This window comes from Canis lupus, chromosome 1 (genome assembly GCF_003254725.2).
Source record: "Canis lupus dingo isolate Sandy chromosome 1, ASM325472v2, whole genome shotgun sequence".
Lineage (NCBI taxonomy): Eukaryota > Metazoa > Chordata > Mammalia > Carnivora > Canidae > Canis > Canis lupus.
Window position 1 is genome coordinate 33,768,970 of NC_064243.1, and position 19,439 is coordinate 33,788,408.

Here is a 19,439-nt window from a genome sequence, read left to right on the forward strand (position 1 = left end):
ATTCTTGGCAGAATTGACCATCGATAGCATATATGAATTTAAAGTCTGATAGAGGAGAGTTCACCAATCTCTTCCATTTTGTCTGCTTGCTTATTAACCTCCAGTTTCCTCACCCATAGAACAGGAATCAGAATAATGCCTGCCTTACAAGGCATTCCTGTAAAATACAGGATCTGGCACATAGTAAAGTTTTCATAAATTGTGTTACTTTACTATATGAGGAAAGATAACTTTTAAATACAATCATAGAAGCTACTCTTATTGAATACTTACTATTATGCCAGGAATTGTGTGAGTACTCTACATACATCACCCAATTTAACCCTTACAATACTGTTAACCCACTTTACAGACAAGATGATTAGAAGAGAGCATTCTCTGGTCACAGAGATTGACTGCAAAGATCCTGTCATGTTGTTTTTCTTTTGAAATACACCTGGTTTAAAGAAGAGATTAACATAAAAGGACATTTATCTACATGAAAAATCATAATTGGTTGGAATTTGCCTCCATTATGATAGATTTTACCACACTACATATAATTTTTTCCTGATATTTACCTTCAATTAAGATATGACTAGATGAAATTATATAAATCAGGAAATTTATTACCTTTTCAAAAGTCTGTTTCATTCTGCTTATTTTAACAGATTCGAAATTTCGCATTTTTGTTCCACTTCTGACTAATATGCATAATTAGATTTCCTTCTTTAGTTTGATTTCATATATAAATTTAGGGCTTAGTGGGATGCCTGAGTGGCTCAGTGATTGAGCATCTGTCTTGGGGTCACGTCATAATCCAGGGATCCTGGGATCAAGTCTTGCATCAGTCTCCCCGCAGGGAGACTGCTTCTCCTACTGCCTATGTCTCTGCCTCTCTCTCTGTGTCTCTCATGAATGGATAAATAAAATCTTTAAAAAATAAATTTTAAAAAATTAAAGTTTGCTTCTTTTATTTTCAGTCTCTGGTAATAAAAAGTCTTCAAATGCTGAGAAATAAACATAAATAACTCAAAAATTAAGTATCTGAAGCATGTATAAATAAACCAAAAATATAAAATCTAACCAATGCCAAACCTTGAGTTCTTCTTTAATATGAATTAAATCTCATTTGTGTGAGAGAGTATGTATGTGTGTATTAGACATGAAGTTTTGTTTGACTTGAAAAGTATATGATAAAAGTAAATATTAAATATTTGCCTTCACCATGCTGTACATAGAATATATGCTAATATATTAATTCTCAGGTATCTAGTCCAAAGAATATATTTGAGAAAAGGACTTCTTGAAAATGAGAAATCATTATGGTTAGTGAGTGAATTAGAATTATAACCCAGCAGCAGAGTGTAACAGCCTGATTCAAAACAAAGTTTGCCCAGGTAATCTTCAAGTAAGCCCACGTGGTAAGCTTAATTTATGAACAGGGTTCTAAGAATTGACAGAGTCTCCGAACTTCAGAGATCAACATTAAGAGAAAGTCTGACTTTCAGTATTAATAGCAACCAGAAAGAAAATGTTTAAATGTAGCAAATAAAATAAAAACTTAATAAATAAGATAAAATAAAATGCAGACAAATTTGGATAATATTGATAATAGTATATAATCAGACATGTGGCTATTGTTAAAATTCTTTGTTTAAAAGAGGAAAAGTGGGCAGCCCCCTTGGCCCAGCGGTTTGGCGCCGCCTTTGGCCCAAGGTATGATCCTGGAGACCTGGGTTCGAATCCCACATTGGGCTCCCTGTGTGGAGACTGCTTCTCCTTCTCCTGTATCTCTCCCTCCCTCTCTCTCTGTGTCTCTCATGAATAAAATACTTAAACAAAATAAGTATAAATAAAAATTTTATCTAAAATATCTCATGAAAAAATGTTTTTCATTCCCAAAAAGTAAATCAATAACAGATTATATAAAAACATTATTTCATAAATTTTAAATTCTCAGGACTCTGTAACTAAGATGTTTGTATATCCCTTTAGCTTTGTATATACACATATAGTTTCATACAAGTATATATATAGCATATATACTTTGTAATATATGTGAGAGAATATGTGAGAAATTAAAAGAATCTTGCAAGGTATATTTGCATATATGATTTGCATATACCTTGCAATACTCTTATATAACCTTCTACCATCATCTTAATACTAGCAAGGAGAAAGTTTCCACATGGACCAAGGATTACCATTGGTTCTTTAGATTTTAATAGATGAGCTTTAAAAGATTTAAAGACACTCAGAGTCCATGTAAAATTTGTGTATAGTATTTTGCACCTTTCCGATGAGTAGATCAACAACTTTTGCATTTAGGACAACTAATCAAGATAGAAGAGAGTTACAACTGAGTTGTGATGGAATAGTGGGTACATGTACATGTACCATGGTGAAGCATCTGGTTTTAGGTCTCACATTTTCCACAAGGCTATGTAAATTCTCTTTAACTTTCTTAATATTTCTGTTTCAATTTTCTAGTCTATAAAATAAAGATAATAATAGGACACATTTCAGAAATGAATTTACCATGAAGTGAATAAAGCTTAAGTTTGTGCCCTGGCAATGTGTTTATATGGTTGGGTATAATTGAGTAAAATTTGCAAAATTGTGTATTTTTCTAATAGAGATATTCCTCAAATTGTGTAACTTCATGCCCTACCAAAAATGGATCTTTCTATTTTTCACCTTAGGGTTTATACTGAGTATTAAATTTGATAAATAAAAAAGATAAAGTTTTATGATTATGCCTAGAATAGGGAAAACACTTGATTAATGTTCATTATCATTATTATCAACTATCATAGACAATTTGCTTGTGTTTATTTTTCTCATTGCTACATATGATTGAATATTTCATATCTTAAATAGTATGGCTTAGGGGTGTTTAAGAAAGAGCTTACTATATTAATAGAGTTTTCCACTTGGCAAAGTTAGAAAGAGAAATAGTGTGAAATATATTAATTCAAATGTTAGACTTACTGATACATATCTAAGAAGGGGTAGTGTTTAGAATTTAATCAAGACCATGTTTACATTTTGGTAAAATATTTAAAATATTTATTCAGAAAAAACTGTGGTACTATGCAGAGAAAACTTGCCTAAATGAGATTTCATACACTTATCAGGTGGCTGTTGCAAGAGAGAATGAGTAAATGATTGAACTCACCAGAATTACACTAATCATCATATCTATACAGATTCATCTAAATGTTCAGAGACTCAGCAATGTATATGAAAATGGCTATGCCATTTTCTAAGCCACAGTTTCGAGGCATATGATACCTATTTTACATTCATAATGAAAATCGATCATATTCATATGGTATCTATTTTACTATTCATAATCGAATGTCATCATTCCTTTTAATCACACACCTAAAAGTTACAGACATAAGCTGTCTCTATAAATTATGATTAATCATGCAAAGATTCACAATAAATATTATTGACTTGTGATTAAGCTCTACCTTTTGAATTCTCTATTTTACTTAAACAAAAGAGATAAATACATGCACTGCTTATGAATAAAATTCACCAGGAAAATATGACTTGTATTTCAAATAATGAGAGTTTGAATATTACCCTCACTGAATCATCAAGTCAATATAGGAATTCATTTCATGCTTCAAGATAAAACAAATTTAAGATAAATACATTAGAGTTGTCTCTAACAACAGCTTAAATCCTGAAACAATATTAATTTATACACTTATAAAATGGCATCTTGGATGACTTTTAATGTGAGACATATATTTTTCAATGTAATTTAAAATCCTGTTCAGAGAAGAATGCTAGCTGTTTGTCTTGCCTTTTCTGAGTCAATCATGAAATCACCTGATGAATTAGCTAAGCAATAGTAAGAATGAGGAAATTGCTTCTTTCTGCTCTGCTCAATAGATAGTAAGGTGAGTAAATTCTTTCCATGTAGTAAGTTGTGAGTAGAAGGGCTAAATCACAATGCCATTTCCTGCTTCATGCTGTGCCCATTTAATAAAACTGAATTGGTCATCATGTTCTTAGCACTGCTTTTCAGAGATGTCATAGGCACTGCAGAAGAGCTGTGAAGGTAGCTGGTTGATCTCTCTCCATAGGACTTCCTCCCACAGCAGAGCTGGCTATTGAAATGCCTCCTGAAGCTTTCACTGAGTAGATAAAGAGCAAATGGATTGACACAAGAATTGCAAAAGCTCAGAACCCTGGCAACCAAGGTGACAATCATGTGGCCTAGAGATGGGTCAATCTCATTATAATTGAAAGACCTATACATGTAGAGAATGTGATTTGGAAACCAACAGAAGACAAAGCAGCCCACAAAGACCAGCACAATTTTCGCCAGGCGTTTCCGTGTTTCCATCTGCAAGTACAAGGAAATAGTCCCATCAGTTAAAATGAAACTGGAACCATCCTCATGTGAGACAACATGGTGCAAAAAGATTAAAACTTACCATGGCATACAAATGCAGCCAAAAATACAAAAATTATTTTCTTCAACAAAGTGATGATTTCAAGAGTTTGACAAATCCTATTTTGGTCACTATACTCTTTCATCTAAAAATATTTGACAGCCTATACAAGACTAGATGATAAACTATTAATAAATGGCTATATCTTCATGTTAAAACTGTGACCTAAAAAATTCTCTTATTTTTAACTACTTTCTTGTTGCTTACAGTCTTACTGTGTTCACTTTAAATATAAATCTTTTCTGTTTGTATCAAATCCACTGACTTAATGAACCACATAATAAATTCAAGATTAGATTCTTTTTTAAATCAGGGAAATTGAAATAGAGCATGACTTTTTAAATCCTTATTACACACACAAACAAAAACACAAAACCTGAGATTTGAAGTTCTGGCTCACATAAATCAAAATCACTGATTAACTATCAAATCTGTAAGTATTTACTATGTTAGATTACCTTTAAAAATAAAAATACATTTTTTTCTTTTCATAAACTTTATATATGGTATTTGCTGTTTTATAAGAAAGCCTTCAGAAATGTGATAGAGAAAATTCAAAATTTAGTCTAAAAATTATTTTTCTAACATCTAAAGTTCAAGGTTTAGCTCATATTTGTCTTATTTGCTTAAATGTTTAAATAAGGCAACATGAGTGTGAAAATTTAATTTATCAAAAGATACTGATAGTAAGCAGAATGATATTTTCAGAGCTAAAACTATTGATAATTAACCAGAACATGCCAAAGAAAACTGGAAAGGTTTCCAATTAAGACGGATCTGATGTTGGGTGGTAGTCGTGAACAGTGTTGGGGGAAGCAAATAAAAGTGCAGCAAAGAGGAGGAAAGCAAAATGTGGTACTCCAGATGTATTCTAGTGGCATGAGTTAAGTAAGATGGCAATATTTAGGAACTCAATTGTGAAATTTATATTATGAAGCATTGTCTACCCTAGCAGGTGGAGCATGGGTGCAAGAATTTCATGGCAGTCTATACTTGGAGACTCAAATGCACAGACTGGCTGTTGGCGTTGAGATTACTTCTTAGCAGATATCAAGCCCAATTACCAAGTCAGAGTCTGTAAGTCCCAATAGAAAAATTCACAAAAACAAGCAGAACTAATGCCATTTAAAAAAACAAAAGTGGAGGTGGGAGGGTAAAAGAAACTCAGTTTTAGAAACCAAAGCAAAAAGTCAAATACCCAAACTGAGATACAGATTGGATTACAGGGCAAAGGAAAAAGTACAGTGAGGCTATGACTTGGATTTTTTTTTTTGTTTCAATGATGCTACATATTTAGACAATTCTGGCATCCTACACAAACTGCACCCCCAGTTCCCAGACCATGTCCTACAGTCTTTCCTGATGGTCTTTGTCTCAGACTTTGTCATCCTTATTGGGCTAATGGGAGAAGAGACAATAATTAAATAAACTTATTCTTAAAATGTGATGATTTTCTGGCTTATTATGTTGTTTTTGCACTAACATTGGCAGGTAAGGAAATGCTTTCAAAGATATTAAATTTTAACAGCCCAGGCCCAGATGGCAGGTAAGGGGAACCTCAGTAGACCTCTACAGAGATGCTCTCCCCTCCTCCTCCCAACACAATGTCCCTTCCAGTTCGGGCTAAATGCAAATCCCAGTGCCCTGTGGCTCTTTTCTAATCTTTCATGGTACTGAGAATCCAAGAAATGGAACAGAAAGTAGCAGTGACTGCATCTGACCCCCACACCCCGAACACACACACACACACACACCTGCCAAGCCTACCTGTTTTTTAGTATGTTCATTGTATTCTCCGGGAAGATTATGTGCACTTTTAATTAAGGTCTTTGCAATATGATAATAATAAACGCTAATAATAGCCAGTGGTATGAGGAAATAAACCAAGAAGATGAGCACTGAGTGAATCTTTGGGTGTAATTCATCCGTCTGAGGGTAGGGTATACACGCCGTGAAGTTGCCATTTTCCAAACTATCAATGCGCTTCACTTCGGAAAACACGGCTTCGGGAACGGCCAGCAGCACCGAGAGCACCCAGATGCCCACCGCCTTCGCGCAGGTGCACAGCACCGCCCCGGACGTCTGCATGTCCATGGGGTTGACGATGGCTCTGTACCTGGCAAACAACACGCCCCACATTACTCTCGTAGACAAATGGAAAGGGAAAGAGAAAGAGCCAGGGAGGGAGGGAGGGAGGAAGATCCTACTTGCTGATACTCTATTATTCCCTAGCTGGTTTGCAGTGTATGGAATACTTGGTACCTCCGATGTCTGTCTGTCTGTCTGTCTGTCTGTCTCCAAGTCACTCCACTGCTTGTTGGCACAGAAGATGGGAAGAGACAGGGAAAGATTTTAAGCTGTCATTCTTCAAATTGCATTGATTTGCTTACCTCTTTCACAAGCTCTTTCTTTCCGAAATCCATACATTCCACAAAGTAGCATCAGTTACTGAATTTCTTGTTGAAATCATTATATTTTCAAAAAACATAAAAAGATCACTGCTGAAATTGCAGGGAATAGACAATAACTCTAAAATATAAAATGTTTACAAAATAATTTTACTAAGTTCTATCTTAATACTTGCCTTTAGCTTTTGAGCTTGAGTCTCCTACTTTTTTCCCTAAGGACGTTAGTAAAACTTACAGACTATCTAGACGGTGATTTCTGCCATGTTTCTTTCGATCATAAGAGCTGAAAGAACTGAAGATGAAATAACATTCTGTCTTCGCAGATCAAATTTATTTCATGTTGAGACCTCATGAAATCCTCTCTTCCTATATAATGCCATCATACTGGTGAAAGGAAACACACTCCAGAACTTAAGGGCTTAACCAATCCAAACAGCTAAATCACTCACACACTTTTAGGCAATAATAATGCAAAAAAAAATTTGTTAGTGAACATTAAATTATTTATATTTTTCTGAAAGTATTTCTGTTATAGTATATCTAGGTTGTTAACAAGATAGAATAAAAAGTGATTTTAGTCAAACAAATCTGAACCTTTGTCTCATCTCTAATACCTTTTGGAAAATCACTTAAGATCTTCATCTGAAAAAAAAAAAAGATCTTCATCTGTAGGGTGAGGATTTATAACATTTCTCTCAAAATTTTTTGATTATACAAAAATAAAACGCCTAATTAGCAGATGTGCCTGCCAATTAGCAGATACTAACTGTTATGATTCTGTACCTTTTCCTTATTTACGTTTGATTTAGTCTTGTGTTCTAAAAAACTCAGACTATTTCAAGCACCATAACAACTGGGTAAGGTGTTCTGAGGTTCTGTAAAGATGTTTCCCATCGCCTATAGGAGAGGAACAGCTCCCAGCCTGAGGGAGCCTCTCCTTCTCCTTCCTGACTTGCATAAAGTGTCATTCCCAGGCCCTCAAGAAGAGAAGTTCCGTATTTTTATCTAGAGAGTCTTCCCATGTATAACAAGAAACATAAATTTTAAAGTGGAGTAGCAACAAAGGGCCTCGACACCAAATTAAATAAAGTAGCATGCATAATGCATTTATTTTACCCAGACTTTGCACATCGCAGAACACAGTAGACATGTGCTCCATCCTCATTCTGCTTAATTGCATGTTCTTAAGAAGCTAAAAGAAGAAATACAATAAGTAACTAGAATGAGCTATTTTTTTTGTTTCTTTAAACTTTTTATTAGATTAATACATTCAAAGAGGTGTTATTTTTGTTTTGTTTTGTTTTCTTCTTTTTCATCAGAGTGCACTAAGAGCCCATAAAGAAAAATAGAAACCCTCAATTTCATTTCAGGTCCTTCTCCTGGCTGGGACGAACCAATGTCATGTCATTATCTCCGTATATCTAAGAAATGTATCTTTGCCACTATTTCTTGAAATAAATATTATAGACATTTGCTTTTGACATCCTGTTATGGAGGTTGAAAATTTTCTCTTATACTACCTCTATTCCTCCCATTACTAACTTCCTGGTTTAGTATGCTATATTAAATGTTTATAAAATAGTCACTATATTGTTATTATAACTAAACAAGTATCTCACACTACAGAATTAAACAAAATATATTTTCTTTCTTACACATGTCTCTAATATACCTACATTTGCTACTTGATTATTTTCTTGTTTGTATAATTTTTCATGTTCCTGTATTTCCTTTTTTTTTCAATGTTCTTTTGCCACCTTGCTGAATAATTGGGGTCCCAGTGTTTGAATCTCAATTCCTCTTTCTTAGTCTTTTACTTTATTAAGATCATCTCCACCTTTTTTGGTTTTACACCTGAGATACTTTATAAGCTTTAGCTTCCACTCTTTCTTCTGATTTTTTAAACCTCTGCTATCATATTTTTGATTTCTAGAAGTTCTTTCTAGTTTTCAAGTCACTCTTTTGCATAATATCCTATTCTTATGTTATAAATATATAACGTCTTATTGTATATCTAGAACTAATTCAGGAAATTTTACTTCTCTTTCTGGTATAGTTTCAGTAATAGTTAACAATAGTAGCACAGCTTCTCTCAAGTTTCAAGGGAAAAAAAATCTTTTTTCTCACAATAAAATCCAAGCGAATAACTACTTAGAAGAAGGCTATTCCCTTCACAGAGTCCAGTAACTGAAGTTTAGTACCAATATACATTATTTTCACTGTGGATCCATTTTTTCTTTTTACATGTTCAGGTGTCCCTCTCTTCCTTTTTTTTTTTTTTTTTTTTTTTTTTAAACATTAGTTGTGATGCTGTTCTTGGAATTCATGGAAATACAATTAAAGCAGATTTTAAACAAACAAACCAAAAAACAACTAATACCTTCAAAGAGGTTTATTTATTTGGTTTCTTTATGTTGGAATTTCTCCCCAAAAGTTAGATATCTACCACCTGCCAGTTCATATTTAAGATTAAAGTTTACAAAGCTGATGGTAGGGGATCCCTGGGTGGCTCAGCGGTTTGGCGCCTGCCTTCGGCCCAGGGCATGATCCTAGAGTCCTGGGATCGAGTTCCGCATCTGGCTCCCTGCATGGAGCCTGCTTCTCCCTCTGCCTGTGTTTCTGCCTCTCTCTCTCTCTCTCAGTCTGTGTCTCTCATGAATAAATAAATAAATTTAAAAAAAAAAAGCTGATGGTAAATTCTTTTGTAAAGGGAGGAGATGGGAAAAGAGTAGAGAAGTTTTAGGGGGTGATGAATACTAAAAATTAATCAATTAAGTAGCCTTTCTTTATTAGATTGTCAGAAATCTCAAAGAATATTCTGGTCTTTCCTTTGTGGATTTAAAAGGGGAGGAAACTTCACTCCCCATGCCTTTATTCTACCCCATATCTAACCACTTAAACATAAATTATGTTAAGGAAACTGCGAAGAGAAATGAAAGCTGTAACTTTTTCATTCTGACAAGATTGCCACAGTAAAGCTAGCAACCAATCTAGAATTCTTAATTTAGGAGAAAAAAACTATTAGGAGTGTAAGACATGGGTAGAGAAGCCTTTTCAACTGGAATGATTCTTGGTCATACCCTGCAAGAAATGGAAATAGATTTTGGATCTTCCCCTAAAGGATACAAACTTGACAGAAAGGGGAGTATCAACAATTCAATAAAGCCAGAAATTGCAGTTTAAAACAAGAGATGATGCAGCCCGGGTGGCTCAGCGGCTTAGGGCCACCTTCAGCTCAGGGCGTGATCCTGGAGACCCGGGATCAAGTCCCATGTTGGGCTCCCGGCATGGAGCCTGCTTCTCCCTCTGCCTGTGTCTCTGCCTCTCTCTCTGTGTCTCTCATAAATAAATAAAATCTTTTTAAAAAAATGAAAAAGAAAAAAGAAAACAAGAGATCACTGAAGTGTCATTATTAGTACTTACATATCACTTATAATTGCCAAATAATAAACTTTACATTAATGTTTCCTATACATCTTTGAAAGGATAAAAAGTCAAACAATATAGTGCAAATTAATATGGACATGCTTAATCATCCTTCCTTCAAATATTTATAAAAATGTAAGAATGATAGTCTCTCAATGTACAAACCATCTCATTAAATTTCGTAGCATAATACATATGTGTGAAAGTTATCTTTTTTTTTCTTTCAGATTGTCTCAGAAAGGTATTCCTCATTGAAAACTAGAAAATAAAAAAAAATTTAAAAAAAATGAAAACTAGAAAATAATCAAAAGGAACTAAAAACATAATCATCATTCATGTACTAAATATCAATAAATAGATATGCTTCTTCATTAATTTCTGTTTTGAACCTTGCACTTACCATCTCTGTGTATAGTCTAAATTTAACATAAAGAGCTAATGAAATATAATCATATTACAAAATATATCATGAAAATTGGATCATTTTTAGCTCATATAAAGTCATCTCAGTATCTCAAAATCTCCATCTACACATTTCTGTAAACCTACTAGTTACATTATCCAGTTTCTTCTATCATCTATCTATCTCTTTCTCTCTCTCTTTCTTTTGGCTTATCATACTTTCATTTATCAGAGGCCAACAAAGAGTTTAAATGTGATCAATCTGACAAAGGAGAGAAAGGTATCATGGAAGCAAGAGAGAAAGAGAAAATTTCAAAAAGACGTATAGACCTCTGTGTCAAATACTCCCTGAAGACAAAAATGAAAACGAAAACCTCCTTTTGCTTACTATTCTATCTAAAGTACATAACATAATGCTTGACCCATAACCATTTCTCAATGAATGTTTGTTGAACTGATAAGGAAATGTGATCTGAGCAGCCAGGAGATTACTTAGTAAAAGCAGTTTTGGTAGACTAGGATGGTCGTTGAATATTAGGTTAAGGTTAGAATGAATGTCAGAGATGGATACTCAGTCTAGTCTAGTGATGCCCAAGCTGGATCCAATTTGGAATCATATAGAGCTGAAAACAGATAGAGGAGTAGGTTTTTCCTCAGATTCACTGGCACAGAGTCTCTAGGATGTAAAATGTGAGGTTCTGCATTTTACTAAGATTTTCAAATGATTCTGAATACAAACCAGGTTTAGAAACCACCTTTTAAGAAGATTGATTGTGGCGATAAGCATCTTTCTACAAGACCCCTGTGAGCTTGTCTGGTGCAAAGGACACACATTCAGCAGTGGAGAGTATCTGGAATCCAGCAAAAGTTCAGCATTAAAAATTACATGCCTGACCTATACAATATGTCACATGATTTTTCTTTAAGATCTGTTTATTTATTTTAGAGAAAGAGTGTGTGTGAGCCAGGGAAAGGGCGGGGGGGTGGGGGGGGAGAGAGAGAGAGAATCCTCAAGCTGACTCCCCACTGAGCATGGAGCCTTTCACGGGGCTCTGTCCCAGGATCATGAGCTAAGCTGAATACAAGAGTCAGTCACTTAACTGTCTAAGACACCCAGGTGCTGAACATCATATTTTAAAAGTATTTATAGCTTATAGCGATAAAACTTATTGTGACTAAAATCACTAAATTTATTATTTAAAAGTATCTGTTCATGATTATAGAACAGAATGTCTATAACGATAATCTTTTAAAAATAATGTAAGAGTGGGATGTCACTTTGGAAAGGATGAGAAATACCAAATTTGATTACAGAGGGCTCAGCAATTCCATTTGTTCTTTACTTCCCTCCACTAAATCACTTTGTTCTTAACCCATTAAAGTATATGACTTAAATGACACATGAAGGTGTCACAAGGAGAATGACAATGACAAATCAGGGTGGTGAAGGCAACAGGTTAGAACTAGCCAGTCTAAGATTAAAGGAATTAGAGAAGGCCTATAGAAGGTAGAGAGCTCATTTTCATTAATTTACAATAGGCTTATTTTGTTTTCCACTTCAATGCCTATTATTTAAAAAGTAACTACATATGTGAATAAAAATTGGCTTGAATGAAAGGGTCATTTGTTATCCTGATACATAGTTGACACAGTATAAGTAGTTACACAGCAACATACTGTTTAGAAATGTTTTCACATTGTCATTTGAGAAAATAATCCTGTGCAGTAAAATTGATTAAAGTACCCATTTTGCAGAAAAGTTCATTGAAATTAAGGAATTAAATGATGTTGAAATGATCACAGAGCCAGCAGGCAGATGACTCAGGATTCCCACAAGACTATCTTGTGACTTCAGAGTCTATATATTTTCAATTTATGGAACATTGCAGAGAATGCAGCTGAAAGTGTATTATCTATTCTACTCATTTATAGAAATTTGACTTCCTTGTCCTTTTAAAGCCAGTGGTATTTTTAAGTGAAAAGACGGGATTCTCGGGTAGCTCAGTGGTTTAGTGCCTGCCTTCACGCCCAGGGCATGATCCTGGGGACCGGGGATTGAGTCCCACGTCGGGCTCCCTACATGGAGCCTGATTCTCCCTCTGCTGTGTCTCTGCTCTCTCCGTGTACCTCTCATGAATAAATAAATGAATTTTTTTTAAAAAAAAGACTTAACTTATGTCTGTAATCACATTTTCTCAATTATAACAATCATTTTTATGGGAGTAACTAAGCCTCAATAGTACTAGCAAGTAATATTTCATATTTTTAAAGTCATCTCTAAAAACTACATTTTCATCAAATCAATGTAAATACCTATAGTCACCTCCAGGTCATGCTCTCATAATCTAAAACTACTTCTTATGAGATGTTTAATGCTTGGCTGTCTCTTAAAATGTGATTCTCTTCCAAAAATTAATTTAAATTAAATAACAATTATTAAAATTTTCATTCTCAAAATATTCCACCCAAATTTCCACAAATAATAAAAGTAAAGGGGATTTAAATTGAAAGTTTAAAAAATATTCTTAATGAAAATCTGCAGAAGAAAAAAATCAAAACCTAGTGGCAAACAGATGAATCAAGGGAAGGGCTAGGGATAAATAAATGGTTAACATTTATTCTTGTTCCCCTTGAAGATCTATGACTAACTGGAAATAGAAAATACTGCCAGAACCTCAGTAAACCAGTGACATTTGCAAAGGTAGGCTATGAACCTAATAACAATGAATATTTTGTATCAATAATTAAAACAGTAAGTTAAGAGACAGCTCACTAAGTTTGAACCTAACAATATCAAGCTGGTTCATCACTTTGGATCCTGAATTAAAATTGAAAATAATTTCGATCATACAGAAACAAATGAGAATTCAGGAACAAAACAACAAACAATAAAAAAAGGAAATGTAATGAAGATATGTATCTTATTGTGTAGAAAAAAAACAAAAAAAAAAAAAGAAAAAAAACATATGAACTTTCTGAATACCAGTTGTCAGTATATTTGGGATGTGGTTGGATTTTTCCATAGAGCTGAAAAAATTTACTGATTACATAAATATTATCTAAAACCTACATACTAATTCAAAAGTAGAAATAATAATGGAAAGTAAATGCACAAACATAGTATATAACTATTTTGTACTGAATATTGGATCAACTCCTTCCAGAAGAGAATCATCTACACCTCATGTCAACATCAGTTTTTCCAGAAATACAATAAATAAACAAGTAAGGATTAACTAAAAGATTTTAAGTTAGAACTTATTGAATGGACTATTATACAACCACAATAAAGGACGAGATCATGTCATTTGTGACAACGCAGATGGACGTAAAGGGTATCACACTAAGTGAAATAAGTCAGATCGAGAAAAACAAATACCATGTGATTTTTTTCATGTATGAATCCTGAAAAACAAAACAAACGAACAATAATAATAAAAAGAATCAGATGTACAAATACAGAGAATGAGTTGGTGGTTACCAAAGGGAAGGGAGGTGAGGGGATAGCAAAATGGATGAAGGAGGGTGGGAGATTCGGGCTTCCAGTTATGCAATAAATATCATGAGAATAAGAGAAACAGCATAGAGAATTTAATCAATGTTATTATAATAGTGTTGCACAGTGACAGATGGTAGCTACACTTGTGGCGAGCATAGCATAATACATAGAGAAGTTGACTTACTATGTCATACACCTGAAACTAACATAACATTGTATGTCAACTATACTCAAATTTTATTTTTTTAAAAAGAACTTGCTGAGAACGAGAAAATAAAAACACAATAAAAAATTTTCAAGACCTTGGAGACTGGTCAACCCTTCTGAGGAATCAGCAACTAGAAGAACCAAAGAAATTGTTATTTTTGTTCTTGAGACACACAACAGGAACTGTACTGCTGGGACAACTAACAAGGAAAGTGTTGAATGTCAACTGTCTGACCTCCTGGCTCAGGCAGACCAGATGGACCCCTAGTTAATTGTAGCATCACAGGCAAAAGACTGACAGGTACATCTTAAAGAGTCTTTGTTTCCACTGAGAAGTGGGCCAAATAGAATCAGCATATATTATTAACTGAAAGCCTTGTCTGAGACATTGCAACATTGAGTAGAGCAATAGATAGAGCCTCAGAGACAGAACTCACCATCCAGCTGCCTTAACGATTCTAGTGTCCCTTCTCCTCTTTTGGTCTTTGCTCAATAGCCAGGTAGGAAAATAATAGGATCCTATTTAATATTTAATATTTAATATCAGAAAAAACATAATCCAATACATTAAATTAAGATTAATTTCACTCTTATTATCTTATAGATTTTTAATATTGAATTTATAAATGCATTTTAATTAACAGTTACATTAAAAATAATAAAAATAATGCCTCAGCTCTGCAGTAGAAGACATTATTCTTTTGCAAATGAAGAAAATATTGCCTTCTGAGCATGTGTTTTGCACTATTTTATCATCTTCTCCAACTAGAACATTTGAACCAATAGATACAGGACTCACACTGACATGCCTAGTATATCCCCTCCTTATTTATAGTGTGTCCTAAAGGTTTCAAATCAAGGTGGATGAATAATCTTCAAAAACCATAAGATAATATATAAATGATGGCAATAGTGTGAATATTGTAAAAATTATACAGCACCCCCAATGTGCAAGAATCCTTCTAAAGAGAAGGAAAATGGACATAAGCTGGAAGCATTTGAGACTAGTGAGCAAAAGATATCAGACTTATTGGAGTCAACTTTTGTTTAACAAAAAAACATATGAATTCAAATTAAAAACAAATTAAGTGCAGGTTATAATTTATCTTGTTTTATGACTACATAAAAATAACACTGAGCCCTTCTTATGGAAAAATTGTTCACAAGCATGTGACTCACATTTGGTGATAGTATAAGCCACCTTATTGTCTTCAACTTTTATTTTTCCTCTACCTGAGTTTCCTTCATTTCTTTTTTTTTTTTTTTTTTGTATGTTGTTAGGATCTTTATTTATAAGCTCTTTTAAATTCTTTTGGGGCAAGTTGAAAATAAAGAAGTCCTCACTCTGGTAAAATGGGTTATCTGTAGGGGGAGTGGGGAGTATTCTCTTAGTGAGGTATAGCCAGCTTGAACTCTCCAGAAGAGTTTAGAAACACTCTCTTAAGTGTAATGTCAGCACAGAGAAGCAAAGATTTCTAAACATACTATCCAGGGGTCCAGACCAAAGAAAGCATCTCCAGTTGGGGTCAGTTGGTTAATCAGTACCTGAGCTTTGATCAGGAGTTTTGGTGAAAACTCAGCAAACAGATTATGGCATTTCCTCCCATCACTGGACTGAGACTGACCAAAAAATGTTTCTGACAGCTAAGGAGTGTTAGATCCAGGTCCTACATTTGATCTGTTTCAGTATTTTAGCAAATAATTGTACTGAAGAGAATATGTTTTCATTGGTATAATATCCAGATAAGGCTAATGATTCAAGGTTCATACCTAACAAAATTAGCTCAGTTATGGAATTAAATCTGATTATCCTAATTGGCAAACAAAAGCTTGAAATCATTACTATATTAGCACTTTATTCAGATTTGGTGCAAAGTTATTTTTGCATCCAATCCAGCATTGTCTATTTAATATCAGAAAAAAAATAATCCAATACATTAAATTAATATTAATTTCACTCTTATTATCTTATAGATTTTTAATATTGAATTTATAAATGCATTTTAATTAACAGTTACATTAAAAAGAATAAAAATTAACACCTAGTTTTACATTTTTAAACACATAAAATTATAAATTTTACAGTTCAGCACCAGGAATCTGAGAAATTTATTCCTGTAAAGGAAAAAAGAAGAACCCATGCTTAAAAGTTATTTGCATTTTAATTAGGGGCTTTTAGAGGGTGAAAGGTCTTCATGCATCAAAGAAATGATATTCTAAGCCTGAAAATGAAACTACTGTAATAAATAGTGAAGGAGAGATCTATCATGCCAACCACAAAGTATGTTTATGGGACTCCACCTATTCAGTATCATAGCACACATGTGAGAGTGTGTGTGTGTGTGTGTGTGTGTGCGTAAAACTGTTAGAAACATAATACCTCAGAGAATACACAAGTGCCTGTAATTAGCTATTTAATGTGAGCAAGCAAACAAGTACATTTTCAAAATCAAAAAAAAAAAAAAGCCAAGATAAAAATAGACAACAAATTGAGGTCAACACTCTCACCATCTCATGCCCTGTATCTCCTCCTCCTACTCTGGTTATGATACGCCTCTGAGGCACATCTACAGTAAACACAAATGACCTTTTCCAAGAATGTATCAGTTGAAACTTCTCGAAAAAGTTTGGAAAGCCAAGGATTAATAACTTCAAGTGCCAAAAGTGTCATCCACACTACCCTTTGGTCATATTTGAACCTAACAGATACAGTACTGAACACATTGAACAAGGTGATTTAGGTCTCAAGGCAGATTCATGAAAATCATATCTCTTATTTCAGTCTCTGCTTTCCAGTGATTCTGTCATCAATGTTCTAAAACACTGAAGTCCACATCACATTGGGATATGTTTTCTGAAATAGAATTATCTTCTGTTTCTTTTCTACATTACTGTGATCTCTACTTCTAATTCTCTATTTTCTTAAGCAAAGAAATTTAAGCTATCTCATGAAAATAGGATATTTGGTTTAACAAATGAATTTGTTGCTTAAAAACTCTACTAACAGGGTTTTGGGGTTTTTTTGTGTGTGTATGTGTTTGTTGTTTTAGTTTTCCTATTGCTACAACTACTACTTAATTTTGATTTCGAGATGTTTCTTTTATCTTGCAATCACATTTTATGGTTTTCTTTCCTTTTGTTGAATCTAATGAATCAACTTTTGCAACCATTTTTCCTTTTTTACTCTTGGGTTCTTTATTTCAAACTGAACTTTTTAGTCTACCATTAAGTAGGAAAAATCATTAATACTTTCTTACACTTAGAAAAACAATAATGCTGCTTAATGGTGAAGAGTATGGTCTTTGAACTGAGCTCAAATGCTGACTCCATCATTGTGAGGTCATGAAAATGTTGCTTTATTTCAAGACTTAGTTTTCTTAACTTTAAAATAGTAACAATATTAATGCCTACTTACTAGTGTTGTGAGGGTAATAAATTTACACAGAAAAGGCACAATGCTAAGGGTGATTAGTCTTCTACTTGTTCTCAAATTCACAGGATGTCAAAACATTGGTTAGACAGAATGTGAGGCGATCAAGTACTTATCAACACTTGATTACTGTGTTCTGGAAGAAAAATAGAAGTGTAGATAATATACAGCAAAACATTTCCAAACCATTTCAACTGAATATTGGAATGTATTGGGTCATTTCACCACCAGTGATTTCAATTCTTCAATTTATATTTCTAAAACACACACTAATAGGCAGGAGTAGAATCTGGACCAAGTAGAAGAGGCCACCCACCTTTTTTTATCCTTATTGTTACGTTGTCTGTGGTGCATTTACAAAGTACATGACATACCTAACAAACTGAAAAAGTCAGTAAATACATAAGGTATAGCATGTTCTGTCAGCTTGGTCAGAGCAAACTTACCTGTGGGTCTCCCTGATAACAGAGTGAGAAAAATGGCATGAAATAAACTCAAGCCCCAGATCTTACTACTGATAAAAGCACAATGATAGTAATTTTAACTATTGTAGTGATAATTATTCATTAAGTTTCATTCTAATCATTAAGTAGAATTTCTTAACTTTCTAATTAAAATAGAGCCTATAAAGGAGGTCACCTAAACTAGAAAGTCACATTTTAATCTAGGATTCAAAGAAAACTTCATAAAAGGTAATAGAAATGGTGTCATAGTAGCAAGACGAGGTGCATAATTTACCCAAAGGCACCCATTTTTATAGGAAAGTGGTTTTAGAGAGACTATGACACAAACCAAAAAAGTCAATATTAGGTTTAAAAAGGCAGAAGCTCTCAACTCGCTGGTGATTGTTGTCTTTCCTTCAATGAAGAATAACACTTCAATGCCAGAGTAATGGAAGGGTATTATTGCAAATACCAGGAAATTTAGATGGACTCATTTTCCATTAATAACAACATATAAATTGAAAAAGAGGAGAGTGAACACCTCCTTAATCACCCAAGTTCAATTGTTTATCTAAATAGCTTAAGTCCATACCCCATCCTCAAGGGAATTAGACCAGGTCTCTATGCACAGTTGCCTAATTGGACATTTTGTCCCCACTCCCACCCAGACATTCCTCCTGCTTAAATGCCTGAAAGCATGATTATAGAGAGACTGAGACCTCTGGACCAGGAGTCAGCAGACCTGGATTCTCTTCTCTGCTCTGCCAGAGGGACTTACATCCCCAGTGCCTCAACATCTTCTCCTGGAAAATGACATAGTTGAACTTAGCTGATCTGCTAAGGTAGAATAATGGACACTTCCCCACCTTTGAAATATGTGAAAAGCAGAGTTGATATCAAAAATGTATTTTTATAGCATCTTAAGACACTAAAATTTGGTACCTACCTGTTGAGGAGGGGTGTCACTTAACTTGAAGTATTAAAACAAGAATGCGCAGTCATCTATCTGAAGAGCACTTACTATTGTAGTTGTTTGACTTCAAATAAAACAGAATTTAGTTAATATGTGTAAATGGTATTTCCCTATATTTGAAAAAAAAACTTCAAAATTAAACATTTCCCTAATATTAATTCAGACATTCTTACCTATCATGTTATTAAAATACT

The 19,439-nt window shown here is 33.9% G+C and overlaps 1 protein-coding gene across 2 annotated transcripts in view; it reads right to left on the reverse strand.

The window, feature by feature from the left end:
* Positions 1 to 3,022: 3,022 nt before the first annotated feature.
* NMBR (neuromedin B receptor) overlaps positions 3,023 to 19,439 on the reverse strand; it is an 85,629-nt gene continuing 69,212 nt past the window's right edge. Inside the window, exons 2-4 of one of the 2 annotated variants that reach the window (XM_025422428.3) lie at positions 19,219 to 19,309; positions 6,225 to 6,573; positions 3,023 to 4,348 (exon numbers count right to left, since the gene is read on the reverse strand). In XM_025422428.3, the coding sequence (XP_025278213.1) occupies positions 3,947 to 4,348; positions 6,225 to 6,551 (729 nt within the window). In that variant the 5' untranslated portion in view covers positions 6,552 to 6,573; positions 19,219 to 19,309 and the 3' untranslated portion in view covers positions 3,023 to 3,946. The remainder of the gene's footprint in view (positions 4,349 to 6,224; positions 6,574 to 19,218; positions 19,310 to 19,439) is intronic. The other variant, XM_025422427.3, reaches the window with a different exon arrangement.